General features: G+C 38.7%; 4 protein-coding genes across 8 annotated transcripts in view; 2 read left to right on the forward strand and 2 right to left on the reverse strand.

Moving 5' to 3' along the window:
• Positions 1-1,743, forward strand: part of abhd2a (abhydrolase domain containing 2, acylglycerol lipase a) — a 20,217-nt gene extending 18,474 nt beyond the window's left edge. For 4 of the 5 annotated variants that reach the window (XM_043244628.1, XM_043244625.1, XM_043244624.1 and 1 more), the window contains one exon: positions 1-199. This exon is cut by the window's left edge and continues 154 nt beyond it. In XM_043244628.1, coding sequence (XP_043100563.1) covers positions 1-61 — 61 coding nt within the window. In that variant the 3' untranslated portion in view covers positions 62-199. The other variant, XM_043244627.1, reaches the window with a different exon arrangement.
• Positions 1,744-3,612: 1,869 nt separating this feature from the next.
• On the reverse strand, positions 3,613-15,240 carry rlbp1a (retinaldehyde binding protein 1a). The gene is made up of 7 exons (XM_043243617.1): positions 15,204-15,240; positions 14,829-14,957; positions 14,550-14,754; positions 13,334-13,512; positions 5,639-5,797; positions 5,445-5,555; positions 3,613-4,753 (listed from the first exon to the last, which is right to left on the reverse strand). The coding sequence occupies exons 1-7, from the start codon at positions 15,210-15,212 to the stop codon at positions 4,607-4,609; spliced, it is 939 nt and encodes a 312-aa protein (XP_043099552.1). The 5' UTR covers positions 15,213-15,240; the 3' UTR covers positions 3,613-4,606.
• Positions 15,241-18,519: 3,279 nt separating this feature from the next.
• The window catches only part of LOC122349388 (stereocilin), a 25,969-nt gene continuing 19,488 nt past the window's right edge, over positions 18,520-25,000 (forward strand). The window contains exon 1 of the mRNA XM_043245412.1: positions 18,520-19,470. The gene's annotated coding sequence lies outside the window, so the exon portion shown is untranslated. The remainder of the gene's footprint in view (positions 19,471-25,000) is intronic.
• slc39a1 (solute carrier family 39 member 1) overlaps positions 21,327-25,000 on the reverse strand; it is a 3,820-nt gene continuing 146 nt past the window's right edge. The window contains exons 1-4 of the mRNA XM_043245413.1: positions 24,806-25,000; positions 23,958-24,088; positions 23,571-23,876; positions 21,327-22,259 (exon numbers count right to left, since the gene is read on the reverse strand). The exon at positions 24,806-25,000 is cut by the window's right edge and continues 146 nt beyond it. Coding sequence (XP_043101348.1) covers positions 21,906-22,259; positions 23,571-23,876; positions 23,958-24,088; positions 24,806-24,929 — 915 coding nt within the window. The 5' untranslated portion in view covers positions 24,930-25,000 and the 3' untranslated portion in view covers positions 21,327-21,905. The remainder of the gene's footprint in view (positions 22,260-23,570; positions 23,877-23,957; positions 24,089-24,805) is intronic.

The following is a 25,000-nucleotide window of genomic DNA, read 5'->3' on the forward strand; positions in this document are numbered from 1 at the left end:
GCCGTGCCAAAGTCAAGGCGCCCACTCCAGCGAAACCAAATGCCGAGACGCTCGATCCTAACCGATCCCGTTCCCCGTTTCCCCTCCACGCGCACACGAGGGGTCGGACCGCCGTCTCCGAAGCGTTCACTGTCAGTGGGAGTATTTGTTTCTCTTTTTATCGCGGTTTATCAACGACATGAATCGTAAAGACTTTCCACGGGAGAAAACAATGCCACTCGATGACCAAAAAAAAAAAAAAAAAAAAAACCAGTCGAATAACCTGTGTAGCGAGGGCAGCGTTTTAGACGTACTGTAGTTTGTAGTCCTTTAGATACAATCGGTATCTCCTGCTCTCTAATTAGGACACTGCTAGCGTATCGCTGCTGAACAGGATCTAGCAGAGCTGGGTGAACCTCACAAAAATCTGTCAAAAAAAGGGTATTTTTTGTATGATATTAAGAGAAAATATTTTGCATATATTAAAAGAAGCCTACTTTTTGAGACAATTTAAATATTCAGCATTTTCATTCAAATGTAAGCACTTTTTATTCTTTTTTTGGGCTTTGTTTTCCAGCGTTATTGGGGCTATTTTCCTTTATTTGGGTGCACTGACAAAATACTTTAACTAACATAATAAATCAACGTTAACGAAAGCCGGTGCAACAAATACCTACATTATAATTAAACGAGTGTTATTTTAGGACCTCGATGCACAAATGTAACAAAACGAGCTTAATTTCCGTCAGAAAAAAAAAAAAAATAATAATAATACCAAATCCCCTTGGTTTTTGGATTGAAATATGATCCAGGCATGCTCTAGATCGGGTTTTGTGAGATTCATCCAGCGGGCTTTTTAAAACGACACGCAGACCTTACTGTACACATAACACACGAGTTTATGGGAAGCGAGTGTTACGCGGGCACCGTGTGCTTACTGATACGACCGGCGCGCTGTTCGAGTGAATATTGTCGTTTGATGTTTGGGTTTTCGGTCTGGTAACCGTCAAAGCACAGGCTCGTCTTTTTAAACTAACTAGACCTCCTCGAGTACACCGTAGTGTAAAACCTCACGGCTCGTGAAGCCTTGCCACATTCCTAGTCGATGCGTTTTTGTTTTAGCACTTTTATACGACGTTTGCCGCGCGATCCGTTATGTCTTCGTTTGGCGATTTTACGGAGACTAGCCGACGAGGTTAAAATCTGGATACGAGAGGGGAGAGAGGAGGCCTCGAATGAACCCCGTGATCCCTCACGGTGACCGAAAACGCCTCCGTCGCCCCCAAACGCTACTACGACAGGTCCCCTCCCGCCGAAGGACGGCGCCGCATCGGCCGGCGTCTCTGGAGACGCGGTGAAGTTGGTAGATCTAGACTGTGTAACGTGTTGATTCGGGACCCAGTGGGAGACGACTTCCTGGAGCACGTCTGTGAAAACTGGTTACTTTAAAAGGGATTTGTGCTGTTGTATCGTTTTAGTTTGTTTTCTTGTTCGTTTTCATTTCGCTGTTTCGTGCAATTACTTGATGCGTTTTTGTGTTTCTTCTTGTAACCCGTTTAATGAATCTAACGCAGAGGGGGAAATTTATATTTGTATTTGAAGGGGACGTTAAAACGGCGTTTCCAAAGGCTCGTAACAGAAAAAATAAATAAATGAATAAAAAAAACTTTAACTCGGCAGTTTAGACCAATTAGACTTTATTTGTTTCAGGGAAGCTGTCATGCATAAAAATCTCACAAAATGAAATGTCCAGGTAATATTTCACAACACAATAATTTTTTTTATTTATTATTTTTATTAAGAGAATTATTATTTTTAGGACCTGGAAGCAATTTGAATATGGCAATTATAGCAAATTTTTTCTCACTTTATTTTATAGTTCTCAATATATCTATATATATAATTTCAGTTTATATTATTTATTATATATTATATATATAAATAAATAAATAAATATATATATATATATATATATATATATATATATATATATATATATATATATATATATATATATATATATATAATATATTATTTATTTATTTATTATATATATATATAAAAAAATGGAAGAAATTGATTATTTGCAAGTTTCCAAGGGGGGAAAAAACTGAAACGACTCGATGACCAAAATAATATTTTAATAACCTGATAACATCTAGTAGAGATGACAGCCGAGTTAAGATGACTGCCGAAAACTGTAATTTGTTGTGAACTATGTGCATTTATAACATATACATAACTGCCTTCGTTATTAGTGTTTAGCCGTCAATATTGAAGCATCTCCTCTTTCAGTGTTACACGTGTCAAAAAAACCAACCAGTTAGCAGTTGAAAGACGCCCCAGCGTTAACTTTCACACTCGGCTGGAAGAGTTTATAAAATCCCATCCAGATATGAAGTATTTTTAGTTTTGAAAAAGAGAGAGAGTTTCCCTCCCCTCTGTTAGGTTTTGTTCGGCTGTATTGAGCGAAGCTGTTCTCGTCTTATTTCTCGAACAGCGAAATGGTGTTGTAAAGCGTGAGTCTCCAAGCTCCCCGTTGGATGGTCAGCGTTCGACTGTTTCGGGCCTTTTGCACCAGCACAAATTCAATCTCAGCTGCAAGTCGATCCAGTTTGCCTTTCAGAATGTCTCCCGCTTACTTTTTTTGCACAGAAATCACGGGCTTGTGTCGTACATCCTCTACAGACGTTAACCAAAATTTAGTTCGTTTTTGTATTTTACATTTACTTTCAATGTCACTGTTGTTCTCGCGTACTAAAGTATGCTTGTAAACGAGTGCATGCGAATGTTTGCGTCATATCAACATACCAACAAAATGGGTTCGGCTGGCGTGTGCCGATGGTTTATGGAAACCAGGGAACTTTCATTTGTTTGACGATCAGCAATAACACTTTGGATTTATTATTATTATTTTTTTTTTCTCTTTCTCTCCACGCCAAACTGAGATCAATATTGTGTCAAACGGAGTTTAGAGAAAATGTATTCATGCTGCAGTCACAAATAGGAATTATAAAAGGAAGGTAAAAGGCCATATGTTTTGTTTTTTGTGTCTGTTTGCGGGATATAGAGTATAATATTCCCGAAGCTTTGAGACTGTAATCTCACTTGTGAGGGATTATTCACTGAAGATCAGCAGATCTGTTCTTACTCTTCTGACCCACTTTCTCATCACGGTTTATTGTGTTTGGTGGCTGGTTTCTGAATGTTTTTTTTTTTATAATGACCTCAAAACCCCATGCAGCATAAGATCTCAATCACTGGTGTGTTTTTGATTTGGGAAAACCAATGGTGTGTGATTGAATAATTTATTATTACAAGAATGGTTATTGTGTTCCAGAAATAAATTATTTTCTTGTTTAAAAAATACTAAAACACATTGCTGTTGTGTTTTTTGTTTTTAATGTTTTAAATATATATCACAATTAATCACATCCAAAATGAAAGTTTTTGTTTACATAATATGTGTATGTGTGCTGTGTATCTTTATGTATATATTATATATAAACACACACATGCATGTATACATTCAAGAAAAATCTTGTTTTTATATATATATATATATATATATATATATATATATATATATATATATATATATATATATATATAATGAAATAAACATTTAACACATGTGCTGTGTATATATACATAACAAATATACACATGTAATGTAAAAAATATATAATTTGGATGTGATTAATTGTAGTAGTTTGACAGCACAACTTAATTCATCAAATATAAAGTCTGTCATTTTTAGGCTAAACTTAACTTTAATTAAAAAGTCCCTTCTGCCCACCAAGGCTGCATTTATTTGAAAATACAGCAAAAACAGTAATATTGTGTACTATTTTCTATTTGAATATATCTTAATTTATTTCTTTAATGGCAAAATCAGCACCATTACTCCAGTCCCCAGTGTCACACGATCCTTTAGAAATCATCCTAATATACTCATTTATTATGAATTTCGCATCTTATTATTGTAGTGGAAACCTGTTTTCAGGATTTCCTTATTAACAGAAAGCTCAAAAGCAACAGCAATTTTTTAGCAGATTTTTTTTATTCAATATTTTAGCAATTTTTAATTTTTTTTTTTTTAAGCAATTTAATTTCTTCTAACTGCATCCTTGCTGAATAAGCATACTAATTTTTTTTAAAAAACATTACTGACACCATGCGCTTGAACAGCGGTCTCTATCGTCTATATTACCAGTACGTTTGCGCTCTTAGTAAATATTTTCACATGGCATCGGATGCACAAAACCGTTTGCCCACTTTATTGAAAATGAGACTTGACACAAAAGCTCTGGGTCTAGAAAAACCAATACGGGTTAACAACAATAACCACAACATAATATCTACAAGCCATTCGTTCTAAAACAACAAAGTAACAACCGTATTATTTCTTGGTCGAGTTTATGCATTTAATTCTAATTATTAGACAAATTTTCTAAAAGCAACTAGTACTTTTTTTTTCTTCCTTTTTTAATTTCAGGCCAACGTTTTCAAGGCAAAGAATAAAAGACACTTCAAGTTTCTCTGTTTAAAACAAATGTCAGATAAGTCTATTTTCTATAAAACGTTTAAACCGTATATTGAACGAGCGGTGGCAGCGTTGGGTCGTTTAAAGGGCTGTATCTTCGGATCCGAACAGCTTGATCGCCGTCTCTTTGCCGTCGCAGCTGGGACCCGTCCCATCGAAATCCGGCGGAAGGATTTCGCTGCCAAAGTCTCTGAGGTAGCCATCCAGCTCGTCCCCGTGAACAAAAACCTAGCGGAAAACAGCCTTGAAGTTCTCGTTTGAAGTCATTAAGTGCACGTAAGATTATAGTCATGTGATCTTCACATGGCGTGATTCTTACGTGGCATTAAAGTGAATTTAGTGAGTGTGCGTTCCTGTAAGTTTCTAAAGTGGATATAATTGCTTCGTGTGTCTTTTGTGTACCTGGTCTCATGGCATATAACCGTGCCTGGGTGCACTTTTTAGACAAAATGCCTTCCAATAAGCACTTATCACTGCAGTTTCCCAAAGAAATGACAACTGTGTAAATTTGCGTGAAAAGGAGTGTAGTATATATGTATATGTATGTATATATATGTATGTATTTATATGTATGTATGTATGTATATATATATATATATATATGTATATATATATCTCTCTCTCTCTCTATATATATATATGTATATGTATATATATGTATATGTATATATATGTATATCTCTATATATGTATATCTATAGATAGATATAGATATATCTATATCTACATCAATGTGATAAAAATGTGCCAGGGTTCATGTAGAACATTTCTCTTTGAAACTGCTGCGAAACAAGCTTTAAGACGCGTAATAAAGGTATTGCAGGTACAAATTTTTGTGAGACCAGGTTGTCTTTTCTCCTTTCAAAGCTATTTGGCAGAACAGTGAGCATCTGGTTCAACCCTGTTTCTTCTCACTCACCCTCTCCAGCAGTTTGCTCTTCATGAAGGGCTTCACCACGTTGTAGGTGGTTGTGAAGTACCAGGGCTGGTGGATCACGTGCACGGCCTTGAATCGGGCCGGGAAGGAGTCCTGTATCATACGGACCGCGCAAGCTTACGTAAGTCAGCGCTACATGAGGAGGTGATGGACTGAAGGCGACTTAAGGTGCTTACCTGCAGCATGTCCACCATCTTCTTCAGCTCGGTGTGTTTGATGCCGGACGCGTGCTGCATCGTGAAGCCCTTGAAGTTCTCGATGAGGACGAAGCCGTTGATTTGGGTCTCTTCGTTTTCTAAAAGTTTCTCGAGGATTACACAGTAGGCACGCAGAGTCTGAAAAGGCACATTTGGGGTTGAGACGGTTATAAGCGTTAACTACAGCTAACGCCATTAAATCAAACGCCAAATTGATATGATTCTTTCACGCTTTAGTTAAAATGTCTGGCAGTGTAATAAACATGTTCTGCACCCCAGCACAATCAGCTCTGTTTTCGCGAAGTTATTGTAGTCCGTGTCGCTTTAAATGCTAATGAGCTCTGCTGGCCCCGCCCCCGCGAGCGGATCGTAAACAACAGCGGCTAACTGGCTAACTAGCACATTATTAGAAATCGCGATTTGCAAAGATCCATAAAACCCTTTAATCACTTCCGATCTCAGAATAGTCTGATCTGAGAAATACATATTTACGTTCAAACAACTTGTAAAGTCTGTGGGATTTATGTTTTAAAGGATTTATGTTTTACAGGTTTTACTCAATAGAAGCACTGTGCCCAGGCCTCATAAAGGCTCTGTGTTTTCCATTTGATATTATGTGTTTTTCCATTTTGATATTATGTGTGTATGTGCTGTACAAAATGTCTTATCTACAGAAACAAGATATGGAGACTGCTGAGCTCATCTACTGGTCGAGAAGAAACAACTGCACCTGGTTCTGTGAAGGACACCTGAATGGGAGGAAGACCCAAGCACAAGAATATAAATATTGTGTGAAATGTAGTGTGAGCATACAGGACTGCCCTGCATGCCTTGATGCTGTTGTTCTGTATCCTGAGCTCAGTCTCAATTATTCTGACTTTATTAAACTTAAGATTTTAAATTTAAGAGTAATTCTCATCATTGACAGACCTGAACCTGGGAGGGAAACAACAAAGATTTTTTCCCAACAATTTGGAGGGGGCACCCGGATCTGTCTGAGACGAGGTCTCTGCTGGGAATCCTCTGCTTCAACCATCAGTACTGAACAACGAAACAGGTAAGCAGTCACCTTTTTCATAAAAGAACTGCAGGATTGATTACTCTAAATTATCTGGTTGAAGTGGTGGAGGCACCAGTGGTTTTCTGTATATTGAAATCAGAATAATTGACAATTTCAAAAAGATTTAAAGAAGTAAATGCAGTCAAAATGAATAGAAAAATGGTAATGTCCTTTTAGAAAGGTTGAACTGTATAAGTAATTTCCTGACAAGGTTGAACTGCAAAAGGTAATTTCCTGGCAAGGTTGAACTGTAGTATTAATTTCCTGGCATGGTTGAGCTGTAAAATTAATGTCCTGGCAAGGTTGAAATTCACTAAAAGGGTGATTTCGTGAAACCCAGCGTGGTAACTTACAGTTCGTGAAACCCGGCGTGGTACTCTACAGTTTGTGAAACCCGGCGTGGTAAGTTGCAGTTTGTGAAACCCGGCGTGGTAAAATACAGTTTGTAAAACCCGGCGTGGTACAAAAAGGTATAAGAAATATTGTGAAGTGTGGTGTTATATCGATCTGTGTGTGTACCTGAGTGTGTGTGTGAATGAGATAAGCTGATCTCGAGTATTTTGAGACCAAATTGTCGCGCACCCTCTCTGGACCGTCACTTAAGTGTGACCCGGTAGGAACGGACGCGAGGGTTTGGCCTCAAGTGCGGAGAAAGCTGAATGTATGAGCCCAAGAGATTGGGACACTGAATGACAAAAATAAAACAAGAGTGAAAGAAGCAGTACACACACAGTGGTTTCTGTATTAAGGACATTGATCCTGGGAAAATAGGTGGTGTTAGATTATATAATAAAAAGCCAATTAGTACCCATAGGGAAGCATAGAAAAGTTAGATATACAAACACCCCAATAACCTGATGGTGCAGACTGTTTGGTCATAATCCAAATTGTGAGAAGTGTAATTGGACTAGGGTAAAATATAAACTGATAAAATGACTACCTATAAGGAAGTATGGGATAAATTGAGTAGACAAATGTTGGCACAGGCTGAAATTAAAGAAAAACCAAGGGTGACAAGAGAATTAGAAAAGGCATGGAAGCAATTAGAGTGTATTAATGGGTGGGACAATTCCACTGAGAACAAAGGGGAACTATTAAGGGCCATAATGAGAGAAGAAGAAAGAGCAGACAAAGAGCATAAAATGGCGGTACAGAACAGGCAAGCTGCAACATTTTTTACTAAAGGGAAATTAGAAAAAGAGGTGAAAGAAAAGGCCTATCAGACTAGAATATGGAGCAGAATAAAAAGTGTCATGGTCTGCAGGGTAAAAATTGCAGCTATTAATGAGAAACAATCAGAAGAAGAAAAACCTAGGCCCCCCCCTTATGCAGAAAAGTCCCCTTCCGCTCCTTTAATGCTGCCTGTGATGCATGTTGTGGCAGGGGAAGTGTCCACGACAACCAAACAGGCAAATAAAATGGAAGGTTTGTCCTGACAGGAGGGACAGTTGAGGTAGAACAAAGTGAGGAGGCTAGGTTAGAAGAAGAAAAAGAGTAAGAGAGCTAATAAATGAAGAACTGACAAAACAACCCATGAGTTCAATAATTAACAGTAGTTTAGACAGAGAAATACTTCAGAGAACTCAGGAAGTAGTGGAATTAGAGCGACACGTAGGGCAGCTGACTGGAGAAAGGAAGAGACTGACGGGTGTGGATAAGGAGGAGGCAGCATGTGGAAGCAGAGTAGGTAGTCTGTATGGAGGAGAAAGTATACATGAGGAGAGAAAATGTCAGAATGCTGAGGCAGAACTCGAAAGTAGGGAAAGGGAAATCAGAGAAGAATGTAGGGAAGATTCTATGAAAGGGCTAAGCCTAGCTAAAGGTCAGGGTGAAGAAAAGGATAGTGTAACAATCACTGGATATGAGCTGGACATAGACTGGGGTTATAAACAGGCGGCACAGGCCCAACAGAGGGCTGGTACAGCTACCAGCCCCACAAAGAGAGAAGGAGGTGCCTCAGGAACCACCTTATTACAAGCCTTAAATTTAAAAGAAAGACATGGGGGTTAGAACAACATACCCAACCCAGTATCCACTGTACAGGATAGGAGGACAACAGAATCCAGAGTATAGACCATGGGGAAATGCAGACATGAATGCAGTACTGCAGAAATTGCCAGATCTAACTAAGGGAGGAATGAGATGGTTAAATAAACTGACCACATTAACCCATGGTAATGAACTAGCAATAGGGGACTTTAGGGCCATAATGGGACATATGGTTACCAGAACCCAGATGACTACTTTAGAGGATGAAGCTAGAATAGAAGACATGGCCAATGAGAAACCACTGTCAAAAGTAATTACCCAAATAAGCAGGGCTCTTACAAACCTATATCCAACACAAAAATGACTTATCAATCTATCAAATTTAAGATAGGAGCAGAAGAATCTGCATCAGCATATCTGCATAGGACAGAAGCTGAATGGGAAGAAAGGACAGGGCAGCACCCAGATTGCAGTGACATCTGTAAAGAGTTTTACAGGCAGGCAGTAGTGAAGGGAGTTACAGAAAAGAAAAACAACAAATAGAAAACAGTCCAGAAATGTGTAGGGGGTAGTGGAGAGACATGGGCCAGGTATTTCATTTACTATGTAGACAAAGCCATGGAAAAACAAGAAAGGGAGGATTCTGAGGTAGACAAACTGAAAACACAACTACTAAAATGGCAAAAATAGAGGCAGAAAAAGAAAAGAATAAAAAGAAGCCTAGAGAGGAGCTCTGCAAATGCCTGTAATGAATCAGGGGATGAAGGGACAGGAAGTGTCACAAGGGACAGCAGCAAACTATCAGCCTCAGGGCCCATATGATTATCCATATGACCCGCTGCCGGACTGGCCACCTTATGGAAATGGGTGGGAAAACCAAAATTATAGGGGAATTACGGAGACCAGGGAGAGAGCAGGGTGCTATCTGTGCGGAGCAGGTGATCACTGGAGAAAAGACTGCCCACTGAATAGACAGGGGACAACCTCCCTGCAGGGGACGGGCTCCTGTAAGAGGAGGGCCTCAGGGAAGAGGAAGAGGTGTCCCCAGAAATGTCCCGTGGTCTACCAACCAACAGGTGCCCAGACAAAGCCCAGTCTGGGGCCAGGCAGACCAGGCGGATTATTGTGAGACCAACAGAGAACCTGTAAGGGGGCTGAGGCTGAGCCCTACCTAACTATACTGGTCAACAGACAGCCAGTACAGGCCTTAGTGGACACTGGGGCCTACTTCTATACAATCAAGCTGGAATGGTTGAGAAAGGACTTTATTATGCTTTGCCAGTGTGCCCTCTGCTCTGCTCGGACGAGACCTGTTAGTAAAATTGGGGGTGAAAATTCTGTGTAGCCCAGAGGGCATAATTTTAACTTTTCCAAATGGAAAAACACAAAACTGTTCCATTAAGGGTGGTCTAGTACCTGCAGCTGGTCAATGGGTATTAACTACAACAGGAAGAGTGGGAGTGGACATTTATTGGGTCAGAGTGCTGCATCCAGAACAAACCAACTTTAGACAGCTGATAAACCAGAGACCAGACCTGTTGAGACACTTCCTGCCAGTTTCTGACCCATTATACTGTACTTTATACTATGACAAAAGCAATGATGAGGTTTATGCAACAGAGTTTAGCCAATATGTAGATCAAAGACATACCAACCTGAAAGGCTCAGTCATATACATTGGAAAGGAAGGGGTAGCTGTGGAAGTAAGGTTAAATAAGGAACAATATGACTGGTTTGAAATGAAAACTGTCTCTGTACCACACATTTCCTTAATGATAAGTAAAACCACGGAGCCAAGGCCTTAGGGCCCATGGTAAAAAAGACTAAAACAGGCAGCAGATTGGGAAGATGAGAGACAGGGTTGGGAAAGATCGCACATGACAGGAGGTCACAGACTACACATAGAGGAAATATGTGAGGGCAGGTACGAGAAGTTAAGGTCAAACAGAGAAAAGACTAATGCTGTAATGGATGGGCCAGGGGCAGAAGAGATGCTAGCCAACCTACCAGAAAAGTTATGGTGAACAGGAAGTGAGGATGTGGGTTATTGTGATATTAAGCCAGTGTCTTTTGAAATAGACAAAACAACAGTGGTAAAGGAGAGACAGTATAGAAATAATTGTGAAGCCATGACTGGTATTGCCCCCACCATTAAGAGTCTATTGAACAAGGGAGTGCTGTGTGAGACCACATATGAGTGGAACACTCCAATACTGCCTGTCATTAAACACTGCACAGGAAATATAGAATGGTCCATGACCTGAGAAAAATAAATGAGAGGGTTCTGACAATACAACTGCCCACTCCAAATACTTACACCATTTTAACCAGATTGACCCCAGAACACACCGACTTCTCCTGTATAGATCTGGCAAATGCATTTTTGTGTATACATTTAGAGCTTTAGTGAAGGAAATCGGAATGAAAAAAGTAAGGGTGAATTGAATTGGACAACAGAGGCTGAACAGGCCTTCATTACCCTAAAAGGGGACATGGCAAAGGCTGCTGCTCTACAAACCCCAGACTATGGCCAACCTTTAGATTTAGATGTGACAACCATGGGCAAAACTGTGAGTGGTGTGATATACCAGAAACAATTTCAACAAAGACAGTGTTGAGTTTATAATTAGAGAGCAAGCTGCATCATTCCCAGAAGCACTAATATGGAGGAGTATACCATAAAAAAAGCCAAGGTAAAGTTGAACGATTGAACCTGACTGTAAAAAAACAAAATAGCCAAAATATGTGAAAGAACTTCTATGAATTGGGTAGAAGCATTACCAATAGCCTTAATGTCTGTGAGATGTTCAATAAACAGAACCACTGGATTTACTACTTTTGAATTAACCACTGGACGCCAATTTCATGGCCCCTGGGCCCAATGCCTGGGGATGGGTACACTGATACACCTAAGGCCTACCAACAAAAAGTAAGAGCTGTTATTAACACATTTTTGCCACAGAAGTTTTGGCCTGAAATAGAGCAACAGGAATTGGACACGAAAAGAGGACATGACGAGCAGTGGGTGAGGCTGAAACAAATTAAACGAAATGGTCTGCCCCAGGTGGTCAGAGTCAATGAAAATAACTGCGCTTGAACTCCCTCGCAGACTGCATACAGTTGGCTGGAAAAGGTAACACATGGTTTCACTTGTCTGCTTGCTGTTTCTGTTCTGCCCCTAGCAGGTCTTTGACAACAGTTAGAGCTGACCTTCGAGAAGGTCAGAGAGAGGGAGAAGAGACGGGAGACGGGGAACAGCAACAGACCAACCTGAGGAGGGAGACAAACAACAAGCAGATAATAATTCTGGTGCTAAATCATGAGGGATAATGTTAACAAGGTGGTAACATGTTGGGGGTGGGAATTGTTGTAGTAATAATAACGTTGATACTGTGGAATGGAACAAGAGAGGGGAGGGACTCAAGGCAGACACAAAAGAGATGTCATAGGGGTGGGGAGAAGCAAAACTAACTCTGGTAAGGGAAAAGGAAAAGATTGCCTGTGGGAATTTGACTTATACCAGGTGATTCACTGTGAGGAAGAAGTGGAGCAAAGGTTGTGATCTCTTTTAGAGAGATCAAGAGAGGGAATTGTGGGATTTATGTTTTAAAGGATTTATGTTTTACAGGTTTTACTCAATAGAAGCACTGTGCCCAGGCCTCATAAAGGCTCTGTGTTTTTCCATTTGATATTATGTGTTTTTCCATTTTGATATTATGTGTGTATGTGCTGTACAAAATGTCTTATCTACAGAAACAAGATATGGAGACTGCTGAGCTCATCTACTGGTCGAGAAGAAACAACTGCACCTGGTTCTGTGAAGGACACCCTGAATGGGAGGAAGACCCAAGCACAAGAATATAAATATTGTGTGAAATGTAGTGTGAGCATACAGGACTGCCCTGCATGCCTTGATGCTGTTGTTCTGTATCCTGAGCTCAGTCTCAATTATTCTGACTTTATTAAACTTAAGATTTTAAATTTAAGAGTAATTCTCATCATTGACAGACCTGAACCTGGGAGGGAAACAACAAGATTTTTTCCCAACAAGTCCAATGACCCCTTTAAAAAGTAACATATACATTTTTATTTAATAAGTAATCAAAAAAAGAGTACATGACCTATAGAAAAAAAACATTAGCTGAAAATATTTAAATAAAGAAAATAAAATATTATTGTAATGTTTTATTTACAGCTAGTTCACACTTGCTCTTTTTTTATTTTAGCTTAAAATACTAAACAAAAATGAATAAATAAGAGCTATATATACTTAAAAACAACTAAATTACTGAAACAAACTAAAATATTAATACGACTATAATATACACAATGGTTCTTTTTAGAAAATGTAATATAATTTTCAGCAGTTAATCTCTTAAATGTACATCTGTGTAAGACTATTTTCTTTTTATTAACTTTTTTATTAGCTTTTTATTAGAGTTTAGCCAATCTGAAATCTAAAAATTACCTAAATATCTCAAAGGAAATTAAAACCTGAATGCAAAAATGAACTCCAGATGACCTCCAGATATTCTTTTGCCTTGTATAAAAGCTCAAATCTTGTATTTTCATTTTATTAATAAAAAATAAATAAATAAAGAGGCTGTAATAAATATCACACGCACTTCATCGAAAGTGACCTCCTCCAGATCCCAGTTGTCGATGTTGAAGAGCAGCACGACTCGGCCGCACTTGTCTCTGGTGGAGAGGATTCGAGGGTAACCGGCTTCGATGGTGCTGCGAACGGCCTCCGGGGTTAAATTCTCAAACAGCTCCGGGTAGTCTCGCCTAAAACGCACATAACCTGTCAGAGAGACGAGAACAAGACCGTTCACCGCTTGTGGAACGCCACTGAAAATGTGCATCGTAAAAGTGAATCCCCGTCAAGAAGGGATAATATCGCAAACCTTCCTAACGTTTGCCAAGATAATATCGACCATATTTGGTAAATCAGGCTCATATATTGAGATACAGAGAGAAATATGAGCGGAAATATGCAATTTGGTGCAGACGCTGTTATTTGTATGGCCAAAAAGTAAGATGAATGCATGCATATAAATATCAAATGTCACTATATTATATATTATATTATATATAAGTATATAATAGGTTTATGATCCAAGGTTTTATTACGGGACAATGCATGATGCAGTACAATGCAATGTTGAAAAGCACGATAATCATATTCAGTGATTCAGTGGATAAACTGCTTCAATCCATTAAGTGCTCATCTTGAAATATTTACTTTTACAGCAAGAAAACACACAAACCATGCATTTTAGAGCAACACTAAAATGCTTTTAATTAGAAGAACGGGTTAATTTAGAAATAAGTATGCAATGGAAGGATAAAGCGGGCTTTTTGGGGTTAATTGCCTTCACTTTCAGGAGCTATGAAAGAACGATCTTTGAGCGTATAAGTGTTCACGAACGATTTCCTTGTTTAGCGACGATTAATATCAGCGTCGCTCTTCCTCAGTGTTTGGTGCCGGTTCTCATGCTCTGAAAGGTTCAGTCATGTGTGCGAGTGCGTTTGCCGTGTTTCTGTGGGCCTCGCATGTGTGTTAGAAATGTCAGCTTGTGCGGAACGCACCGAACATCAAAGCCCGGGCCCGTCCCGTCCGTTCTCAGAGAACGAGAACCTGCCCTATTTCTGCACAAAGGCCCTCTTTGAAAGTTTGAGAAAGCCCCAATTAAAGCAGAGAATTTCTCCCCGTCCCAGAGCCCGAGGATACGCACAGGCGAAGACAAAAGCGCGCTTAGATGACCGCGGTGACTCGGCCTAGCAGGAAAACAATGGGGCTGCGTCACGAATTGGTTTAATAATAAAAAAACGCTTTACCTTTCATAAGCTCGTGCGCTCTCGTCACATCAAACTTTCTGGCACGTATGAACCTCAGAAGAAGGGAGTCTGGTTCGTTCTTGAACTTTTCTTGCACGGCTTTGGCCAGATCGTCCCCTTCGCTTGCCTTTTCTTTTATCATGGCCCTCAGTTCCTTTATAGAAGACGCTTTCCTCTCCTCCGTTTCATTCAGTTCATCTTTAGCCTGTGAGAGAGGAAGACGAATTTATGCTTACGCGTGACTGGATGATACGGTATAGGCTTAATAGTAGAATATACCTTCTGTTTAGTGTGATCCGGGAGTTTCTTACAGGGTCCGTAAACCGGCCCGTGGTCTTTAACGCTCAGATGTTCGAGTTTAGCTCGTAACGCCTGCTCCTCCTCGGACACCATGCGAAATGTTCCGGTCTAATGGGATGAACATGAAAAGAAAGCATTATATTATGCGCCAGGCTTGACAGAATCACAGACACGAGGGTTTAAAGAGAGCTAATCCTGGGCCTGAGACCCTCGACTCTCAGTAAACCAGTGACTATTGAATAATCCCCATCACATGACCTACCAGAACACCTTGAGAAACAAGAGATTACTTCATCCCACCGACTGCATTTAACAATAGAGCTTATTATGGAAGCTGAAGGAGAAGTTACTTACGGCGGCCATGATGCTGAGATCCTCCGGTGGCTGAATGGAAACTAAAAAAAAAATAAAAAAATTGCATGTTTAGATTTAATCATAATATTAGTTCAAATCGAAAGAGGTATATGGCAGTAAATTACATAGATTATTTTCCTTGTGGAAATAAAATATTAATCAGAGAAAGGTCATGGAAAGGACGTGTTGAGGATTATTGTTAAACTTGCGTTTGCATTTTTTAATTAAGCGGTTTAGTTCAAATTGTGCCGTTTTAGTCTGTGTTGAACTTATTATTATATTATTAATTATAATAAGTCATTGTTTTTAAGATTTAACGTACCTGCAAATGTAAATTAGTCATCATTTAAAACTATTTTGTTTAAAAAAAGACTGCGTGATAGATAGATAGATAGATAGATAGATAGATAGATAGATAGATAGATAGATAGATAGATAGATAGATAGATAGATAGATAAATAGATAATAGATAGATAGATAGATAGATAGATAGATGCATTTATTTCATGGTAAGTATACCACAAATACATTTTTAAGTTTATGTATTAAATAAAATGTCTTATTAAGTATAATGTACTTTTAGTATACTCATTTATACTAATTAAGTACTTAATGCAATTCAGTTGTGCAGACGTAAGTACAATTAAATATATACTTAGTATATGTGATAGTGCTAAAGTGGAACTTTACTTTTTAAAGTATACTGTACGTATTTTGCAGTTAAAGTCTGATATTATTCAAAGATCATACAATCCTCATAAAACACACTTTAGACTAAATATTAGGAAAAGTTATTTGTGCATGAGTAATATGGCAAGTAAAGTTTGATAATAATTTTTTAAATCAGTTAGTCTTCAGTTATCGGTCAGTAAATATATTAATAGATTTGGACTATACTAATAAAAGAAATAAATGTATTTGACACGTAGCCTATTAGATTGTGACTAGGGTTTACGTGACATGACTGAGAAACGACTTTAAATAGACTTTAAATTTTAGCATTAAAAGCACAACAATAGTATTACATAATACATTACATCTGATGCGTTCGGGTATTAATATCATCAAGCAATTTGCCTGTTTAGGGAGAAACAGTACCAAAACTGATTTCAATAAACAACTGAAATACTATTGGATGAAGCTCAATTAATAAATGAAGGATGCAACTAAAAGCTTGTTTTAAGCACCCTGAATCCAGCCCCGGCATCCTCTTAGCCTGTCAGCTTTAAAACAGAGCAAGCCCGGAGCATTGACTTACCTCAGCCGAGGGAGATGGAGAAGTGCAGGGCTGGAGGCTGGAGACGAGGGGTGCAGGGGGATTAACCCGTCACACCCCATAACTCACCACACGCTCATCCCATCCACATAACAAACATCCGCCAGGGGGAGGGACTGAATGCCACCAGCACCAAAAAACTGTGTGCATTGAACTCGATGCTTGTGCAATTGTGTTGAGGTCAGAAAAGTAGCATGCCGATGTTTGTGTAAAATATAATGCAGAAAAGGTCCATGTTTCAGGTAGGTGTGCATGGCTATATACAGTATGTTTTTTTAAAAGTAAATAATTTCTAGACACTTCAACGTATATTTACTAATATCTTTAAAATTATAAATAAGATTCAATGGGAACATTTATATATGCATGTTTATTCTACATTTTAGATAACAAAACCTTTCAAGTAAATATGCTGGTTTAAGAATAATGACAAACAAGACTAAGATATTGAGTAGGATGTTGTATTTATTTATTTTTAGCAGTGCTATTTTGGGTTGCTAGGATGTTATACGTGGTTCTTAGCATGTTGCTACGTGGTTGCTGTCAGTCACATATGCTCTGTGGGCCAGCCTCGCCTTCTAGGAATAATAAGAAGATAAAGTCATTTGTTCTAGTGACTAGACTTCTAGAATTACATAAGCTGTTAATAAAGAAGCTTGTGTCCGCTGAATGAAAATGCACTGAACTAAAGAGAGCATACATGTTCCCTGTCACGCCTGTACCAACGGTCAAGAATACATATAACACAATATAACACATTCTCTACAAATATACTGATTAGAGCAATTGTGATCTTTTCAGCATTTGTTTTTTTTTTATTATTATTTGTATTTAGACATTTTATTATTTCATATAAGCATTTGAAAAATAGCAGAATAGAATGAATCATGAATTCAATAGGTTTACATCTGATATAAATACAAATGTGGTTAGTCTAATCAGTTAAGGTGTTTTTCAAAGTTAGAGAAAAACTGTTAAAATAATTAGGAAAAAAGAAGATTAAACTAAATGATTAAAAATATCAAAAGAATGAATAGAAAAAAAAAAATATATATATATATATATATATATATATATATATATATATATATATATATATATATATATATACACACACATATATCATACAAAATATTTTTATGAAATATACATGCAGAAAAAAAAAAAAAATAATAAAATATATATATATATATATATATATATATATATATATATATATATATAATTTTTTTTTTTTTTTTGTAATATTACAAAATATTTTTATGAAATATACACCACTGGAAACAAATTAAGAGACCACTGCAAAATGATCAGTTTTTACTACTTATAGATATGTCATATGACTTTATGCCATAAATCTTCCTCTTCAGGTTTTCAGTGGGGTTAAGATTTGGAGATTGGGTTGACCGTGACAGGGCCTTGATCTGGTGGTCCTCCATTCACGTGCGGCTTGATTGACCACTTTTCATTTTTGCAGATGATGAACTGGGCATAAACACTCCCTTACTTTACACCGAATGAGGTATTAAGCCATATCTGGAGGCATAATATGCCATGCAATTAGTCATTAAGGAATTAGTCATTACAAAAATAAAAACGGAATTAAAATTATAATAAAAAATACAATGCTATAAAAATTGATTTAAAATAAAATGCATGTGAAAAATGCGTATTATTTGCACGCCAAAGATACGCGTGTCATATATACGCCTCTCCCATTCTCACCTCCTCTAGGTAACCTAAATACTTAATATCCGGTGATCTGGATTAAAAAGCCTCAAATCTCTGCTTTGAGCAACAGATACGGGCTGCAAGTACAACACCACTTCTTTTTACAACAAAATAGCAGCTCATTCTTTATTGTCTCAAAACATTGGCGGCCGAAATCAATCGCACGGACAGATTTTGATATGAAAAAGACTAATCCTGCGTGCGACCGAGTTTCACAATAACACCGAACGCATTTTGCACAACATTTGCACGCTTCGTAATCTTCTCTCGGCAATCCTCGATGGGGTTCCCTCGTTTTAAACCCTCTGTTACGCAGCAAGCACTTTTTGTAATTAAAGTGTAGGCCGTGCAACTAAAAATGCATTATAAAAAGTACACGGTGATCAACGCTTTGGATGGCATTTACGAGATTGCGGTCCCGCTCGCCCTAGTTTGATTCATTCACGATCACAATGCGCGCTTAAACGATTCGGTCTTCGGCGTGAATGGGGTTTTCTTCGTGAATGTAGGGCAGGTCTGCAAAGATGCTATCCATTCAGGCATGTGAGCAAAAGGCCGATAATGAGGCAACAAGCGACCCTCATTGTCTGCGAAACAGCTCCTCGCTACAGAGCGTTCACTCATTAGTGTTGGGCTTTGATTGGTTTTTTTAAAGACACAGTAGCCCTATTTCACGCGTACGTTTATTCAAAAACGTAAGCGTTACTTTTTTTTATAGGGCGGTTGCAAAGGGGTTGGACCGGTTCTCCGCCGTTAATCATCTGTAAAATAATTTTTGGTACAAATTTCGGTTCGCAATTAGCACGCCTGGCAGCAATGGATGGGCGCGTAAGAAGCAAAGACCAGGTCAAGAAATGAAAAACTAAACCGATCCCGCCGCACGCCGAGTCTGCGTTCACACAGCAGAGGAATACGGTTGTCGGTCCCGTATCTGGGTTTGGTAACCGTGTTTTCGTTACAGGCGCGAGTCTCGAGATGTCTCGTGCACAGGGCAGCTTACAGTCCGCGCGCGTGAACGTGCAACGGAAGTCGTGCCCGAATTGGTTACCGGTAACCATAGCGACAGTCACTGAAGTAAAATCAAAGATGGCGTCGTCCGTAAAACGGAAAGCGTTATCGCTTCGTGACACGACAGGAGTCCAATTTAGATGCGACTTCTTTCTTCAAACCTCCATTAACCGACAGCAGCTTTTATATTTGGGTGGTGAGCTCTGGTGGAAAACTGACGGGATAAAACTTTAAGAAGACACTCCTTTGCTGTAAGTTACACGCATGAAAACACGTTGCACGCGGCAGATGCGCGTTCAGTCCCGTTCCGTTCACACACGCGCTTGTGTTCCGGGAATGCGGTTTTGATTCAAGTCAAGTGGCTTTTTATTGTCATTTCAACTTCATAAAGCTGTGCAGTACGTAGTGAAATGAGACGACGTTTCTCCTGGACCTGGTGCTACATGAAGTCACGCACAATACAAAAAAACCCACATACTGAGCTAAGACAGTGTCTTAGCCACATAAAGTGCATAGTGTGCAGACTAGTGCAAACAGCAAGGAAGTAGTGTGCAAACTAGTGCAAAGACAGAATCAGTGCAAGAACACAAAATACAAACAACAAATATGAAGTGCAAGAATGCCTATGAAACAGGAAGACCATTCAGGTGTGGTTATTGAGGAGTCTGAAGGCTTGTGGGAAGAAACTGTTCAGCAGTGGTTGTGAGGGCCCGAATGCTCCGGTACCTCTTTCCAGACGGCAGGAGGGTGAATAATGTGTGTGAAGGATGTGTGGGGTCCTGTGCTGTATTGTGGGCTTTGCGGTTGCAGCATCCATGAAAATGCATTGGTGTGAGTTACAGAATACGGTTGTCACACACATAATCAAAGTGTGTGTGAACGTAACCGTATTAAGGACCCAAAACAGGACTGACAACTGTATTCTGCCGCTGTGTGAACGCAGCCTAACTATGCAAAAAAAGTATCACATTTATTTATAAGCGATGTCCCGGTCATGTGACCTTCATCAGGAAACCTTTGTACAAATTTGAGTAAAATTTATATTTTAGCATATATCATAGGTTTATTGATAATTTAGGATTGTTTTTATATTTTCCATTTCAAGTTTTAGTGATACGTTTAAAATTGTTCTCATGCGTAATTTTAATAACTTTCAAATTATATTGTTATATAGTTTAGTTGTTTCAGTGCGTTAACTTAACAAAATTACGTTTTGAATTCATGTTTTCTTATTTCAGTTAACATTTAAATTTTTTGAAGTGGTTTTAGTTTTAATGCTAGTCATAGTTAATAATGACACGTATCTAATAAATTTGGAAATTTCTTTTCCCGAAAGAAAACCAATGGCTCTGATGAGATGAGTATGAAATCCAGACAACAACAACCATGCATAATTATATTCTTTTATAATAATAATAATAATTATAATAATTTTAAATGCGCTATGAACAGCAGTGAGATGACTGCAATAAAATAATAATTCAGTGAATGGTGTCCAGTTATAAAAATGTTGCATTTCTATTCCCGTTTTGTGTACAAATGCCAGGGTATAGCTTGATTAAATGGGCCTAGAAAGGTCACTGGAAAGGAAAGTTTGAGCACACTGCATTGTGGGATACATTTTCTAATGCGCTGTGCTCTCACTGTGTGCAATGACACCTCATCTGGTAACTCTACTCGAATATATTCACATACTACTAAAACAGCACTAAGTAGTATGGACTAAATCAAGCAGTCGATGCATTACCAGCGACATCTAGAGGCTAAATGCGGTACTGCGATATCCAGTCAAGTTTCTTCATATCAAAATCATACCTTGATTACCTACTGAAACAGAAAGCAAACTAAATGTTTTTTTTATTATATCTAAACATTAACTCTGAAAGGATTTAGTGCTAGTGTTTAGCAGTAACATGCTATCCACTAGATCTCTTTCTAACAAAGGCATAGAAATGCTTCTCGACTAAAACGGCATGCTGTTTCCATTGCTTTGAAATTAAAATGTTTATATTGCTTTATTATGTTGCATAACAATAATTTCATGTGACTATGGAACGTGTACACGTGGGTTTTAAAAAAAAAAAAAAAAAAAAAACAGCACTAGTTGTCATATTTTGTGTCATTTTACTGTGAAATCTGTAAATACAAACTATGCAATCAAAACATTTGGCAACCTATCAAATTTATATAAATGTACAGGAAATGCAGCACATAAAGGGAGAAAACCAATACTGTATGTAGCGTACAGAAGTACTGCAGCCAGTGTTAATAACGTATAAGACAAATAATAATTAATAAAAGTGATTTCAAAATAATTAATTTAAAATCAGTCAGACATCTGGTAAAGATAGTTTTATGCATGACAGAGAGGAAACTCAAAAGTGACATCGAAACAACTGATCAAATAGAAAGAGTTTAAAAAAACTACCCAAAAATTTAAAAAAAATCTGTAAAAGATACTGTTTTTCAGTGCTGAGGATTTTTTTTCCTCATTTAAAACTGATAAATGATCCGTCCAGAGTTTTTAAAGACATCAGCATCTATGTGCTTGTAGATATCAGTTCCTCTAAAAAAAAACGTGCAAACCGAGCCTTTCGTTTCCTTGAAAGCACACAAAGTTAGTGAAGGATTTCCTCCAGGCTCCGTTTTTTTTGGCCACGGGGCACATAAAAATGAAAAGCATTTTTCAGCCCAGGAAACTCAGACCAGCCATCACTGAGAATCCACACAGGAGGAAGAGAACCTTGAGCAGGGGCCGCTCGGGGGAGTTCAGTTCATGGGGCAGGATCTCCAGGAAGGTGATGTAGACAAACGTCCCGGCCGCCAGCCCCTCCAGCACCGCCTGGATGAAAGCGCCGGCCTCCAGTCGAGCCTCGATCACGATGATGCCGATGCCGATGCCGAGAGGAGACATCACGGCGAAGACGGACACGTAGAGCACCACCCACAGGGGTCTGACGGCGCTCTGGACCAGCTTCACCGACAGGCTGAAGACGATGATGCTCTTGTGGACCAGGATAGCGATGCAGATCTCTAACACCTGAGCGGAGAGACCAGTCGAGTCAAACTAATCACTGTACGCAGAAACTGTGAGTCTAATGTTTAAAAAAAACCCCTGTGGTTTACTTACCCCAATCGTGGCTTGCTTAAAGCAATAAAATACATTTTGACACAATTTCCATTTAAAACGAAGTGATTCTGCAGCGACATTAATGAAACAAAAACACCTATTGCGACTAGTTTCTAGGTCTGTGAGGAAATGAAAAAATATGAGGAACATAACACGAGCCAAAAACTAGCTTTAGACAAGTCTGCATCACTCAGTATTATAATTTTACAGTTGCTGTGTAATAATTTTTTCTCTTATGTACTTAATATTTTTGCTCCAGAGAATTTTATTATTAAATGCTTTTTTTTTTTGTCAATATAGTAGCGTTTCTTATTTTGATTGAAATTGTTTAATAATGATTATATATATATATATATATATATATATATATATATATATATATATATATATAAAATAAAATTATATTTTGCTCTTTTTAGTAATACTAATAATCATTGATTATTTTTTTTTTTATAGTCACATTGATATATTAATCACAAAACTATGGCGAAATTGTGCAGCTCTACAAGCAAGCATAGCTTTTTTTTTTAAAACCGAGTTTAAAATTTAACTGAAAATACTTTACCCTCTCTGTGAAAACCCAGCTAAGGTCATTATTGCGATGCACTGTTTTCTACATAAAATCATCCTTCATGCATTCTGTGAAAATGTCACCTTCACATCTTTAATATTGACGAAGGCCCTGTCAAAGATTTCATGCCAGCTTTAAGTGAAGCAAAGTTTTAAATCAGAAAGTGCGCCTTGTATAAAGTTGTCGTCTCTAAAAAGAAAGCGTCGACTCTGAACCACTGAATCGTTTCATTTTCAACCCAAGCCGTTTCATTTTGACGTCAACCGTTTCATGTAGGTATCACAAAAACTGCTTTAAATGAAATATATTTAAAACCAATTTTTGGAGGGGTTTGTAAAAAATAAAATCACTGAACGTCTGAGAATCCTTGAAGAAATACAGTAAAAATAAATGCATAAATAAGAAAATTAAAGTGTTTTTTGACTGCATGCATATCAACCAAAATACGAACCTTGGATAACCCATAACAGAGACACTTTAAAATGTTTCGGCATCACAGGATAAAGCCCTACATAAACAGCATTATTTGAAGTCACGATGCTAATCCAAACTGTAAACCTTTGTACCCAAAACTTTTATCAGGTCTCTAACAAGGTCAGCGCCGTGACTCAACAGAGAGCCGTCACGCAAAATAAAACTCAATAAATCACCTTCGCGTCTGTGGTCTGCAAGCCAATGGCCAAACCCTCGAACACCGAGTGCAGAGAGAGGGACAGGAAGAGCATGAAGGAGCGGAAGGACGAGTGCGCGTGGAAATCCACGTGGACGTGGTGAGCGCTCCCCTCCACGTCGTTCAGCGAGTGATGTCCGTGGGCGTGCCGGTTACCCGCGGGGGCCAAAAGAGGAGCCGTCTCCTCATTCCTGGGGCCCTCCGTGCAGCTCAGAACGATCTTTTCCAGGATCAAGACCGTGAAGAAGCCGCACGCCACGATGAACTCTGCGAGCGGGAAGCCTTCCTAGAGGACGGGGAGAACCGGGGGGGTTAAAAAAAACGATGCAACGCTTGCATTTAACAGAGCGATCCGGGGCGAGCTCACATCGAGGCCTTGTTTTTGTAGTTCTTCGTGTATGTCGGAGAGGTAGTCTGGGATGATGTCTAACAAACAGGCCGACAGGAAGACGCGGCCCGCGAAGCAGCTCACGAAACTCAGCACGGCCCTGTGGGTAGCTGGGGACAAACAAAAACAAATCAAAGTCCCGTTGCATTGATTAAGCGTGCCGCTGATTGATGTCAATGGTACTGTCTTTCTCTAATCACTCCTGTTAGCTAATCAGCCAAAGCAAAGCAAGTTTGGTTAAAGGGGATTATAATCAGATGCTTTAAACTCGTTATAACTGACCAATGCATGAGCATTTTATTTACCCGTGGCTAAAGCATTGGGTGTAATTGCAAATGCATCAAGCCACTTGACAAAACTAAAGTCTGACTAAAGCAGTGAGGACATTTATCTCAAATGAAAATCTGGTAACCAATCCACATCCGTTTTGCAAGCAGGCAAATATCTATCTAACGTGGAGGCTGCAATCAAATTCGTTAAATGTTTAATTCTGTTCACTGTGATTTCTGTTAACAGAATTTTTTTGCTTGCTAAAGCATGTTCGAACAAAGTTTCACTTCCACCCTAATCTCCATCTGTGAGTGAAACGCACGTTTTAGCGAAGAAAAAAAAAATCTATCCTTGTCAGCTGACTCTGGTGTATTTGTACTTGTACAAAGCGGATGCCTTATGCGTGTTAGGCAAACATAAAACATTCACGAATAACCATGCATTCATAAACCCACGCGTATGTGACTCAGCTACATTTGTTTATGATGAGAGGTGAAGATGAAAATCGTCTAACACTTATAGTAGAGTCAAACCGATGACAACAAATTATAATTTACCTGTTCCACTAGAGACTTGAAACCATTTCATCCGCGCTGGGATGAAACCAAAAAACATAGTTAGGAACAGCAGCCCGACCAGAGCTCCAACTTTCACCTGCAGCAGGTAATCCATAGCGGCCATAAATTCATTTAAAAACAGAAACTATATGTAAACAAACGAGCGAGAGAGGACGGGCGCCCCTGTCAAACGCC

The sequence above is a fragment of the Puntigrus tetrazona genome, chromosome 7, assembly GCF_018831695.1.
Source record: "Puntigrus tetrazona isolate hp1 chromosome 7, ASM1883169v1, whole genome shotgun sequence".
Classification (NCBI taxonomy): Eukaryota; Metazoa; Chordata; class Actinopteri; order Cypriniformes; family Cyprinidae; genus Puntigrus; species Puntigrus tetrazona.

Coding starts and splice junctions, on each gene's coding strand:
- rlbp1a (XM_043243617.1), bottom strand. Junction 13,513..14,549: donor AGCGCACGAGCTTATGAAAG/GTAAAGCGTTTT, acceptor TCTCTCTGACAG/GTTATGTGCGTTTTAGGCGA. Junction 5,556..5,638: donor AGATGGTGGACATGCTGCAG/GTAAGCACCTTA, acceptor CGTATGATACAG/GACTCCTTCCCGGCCCGATT.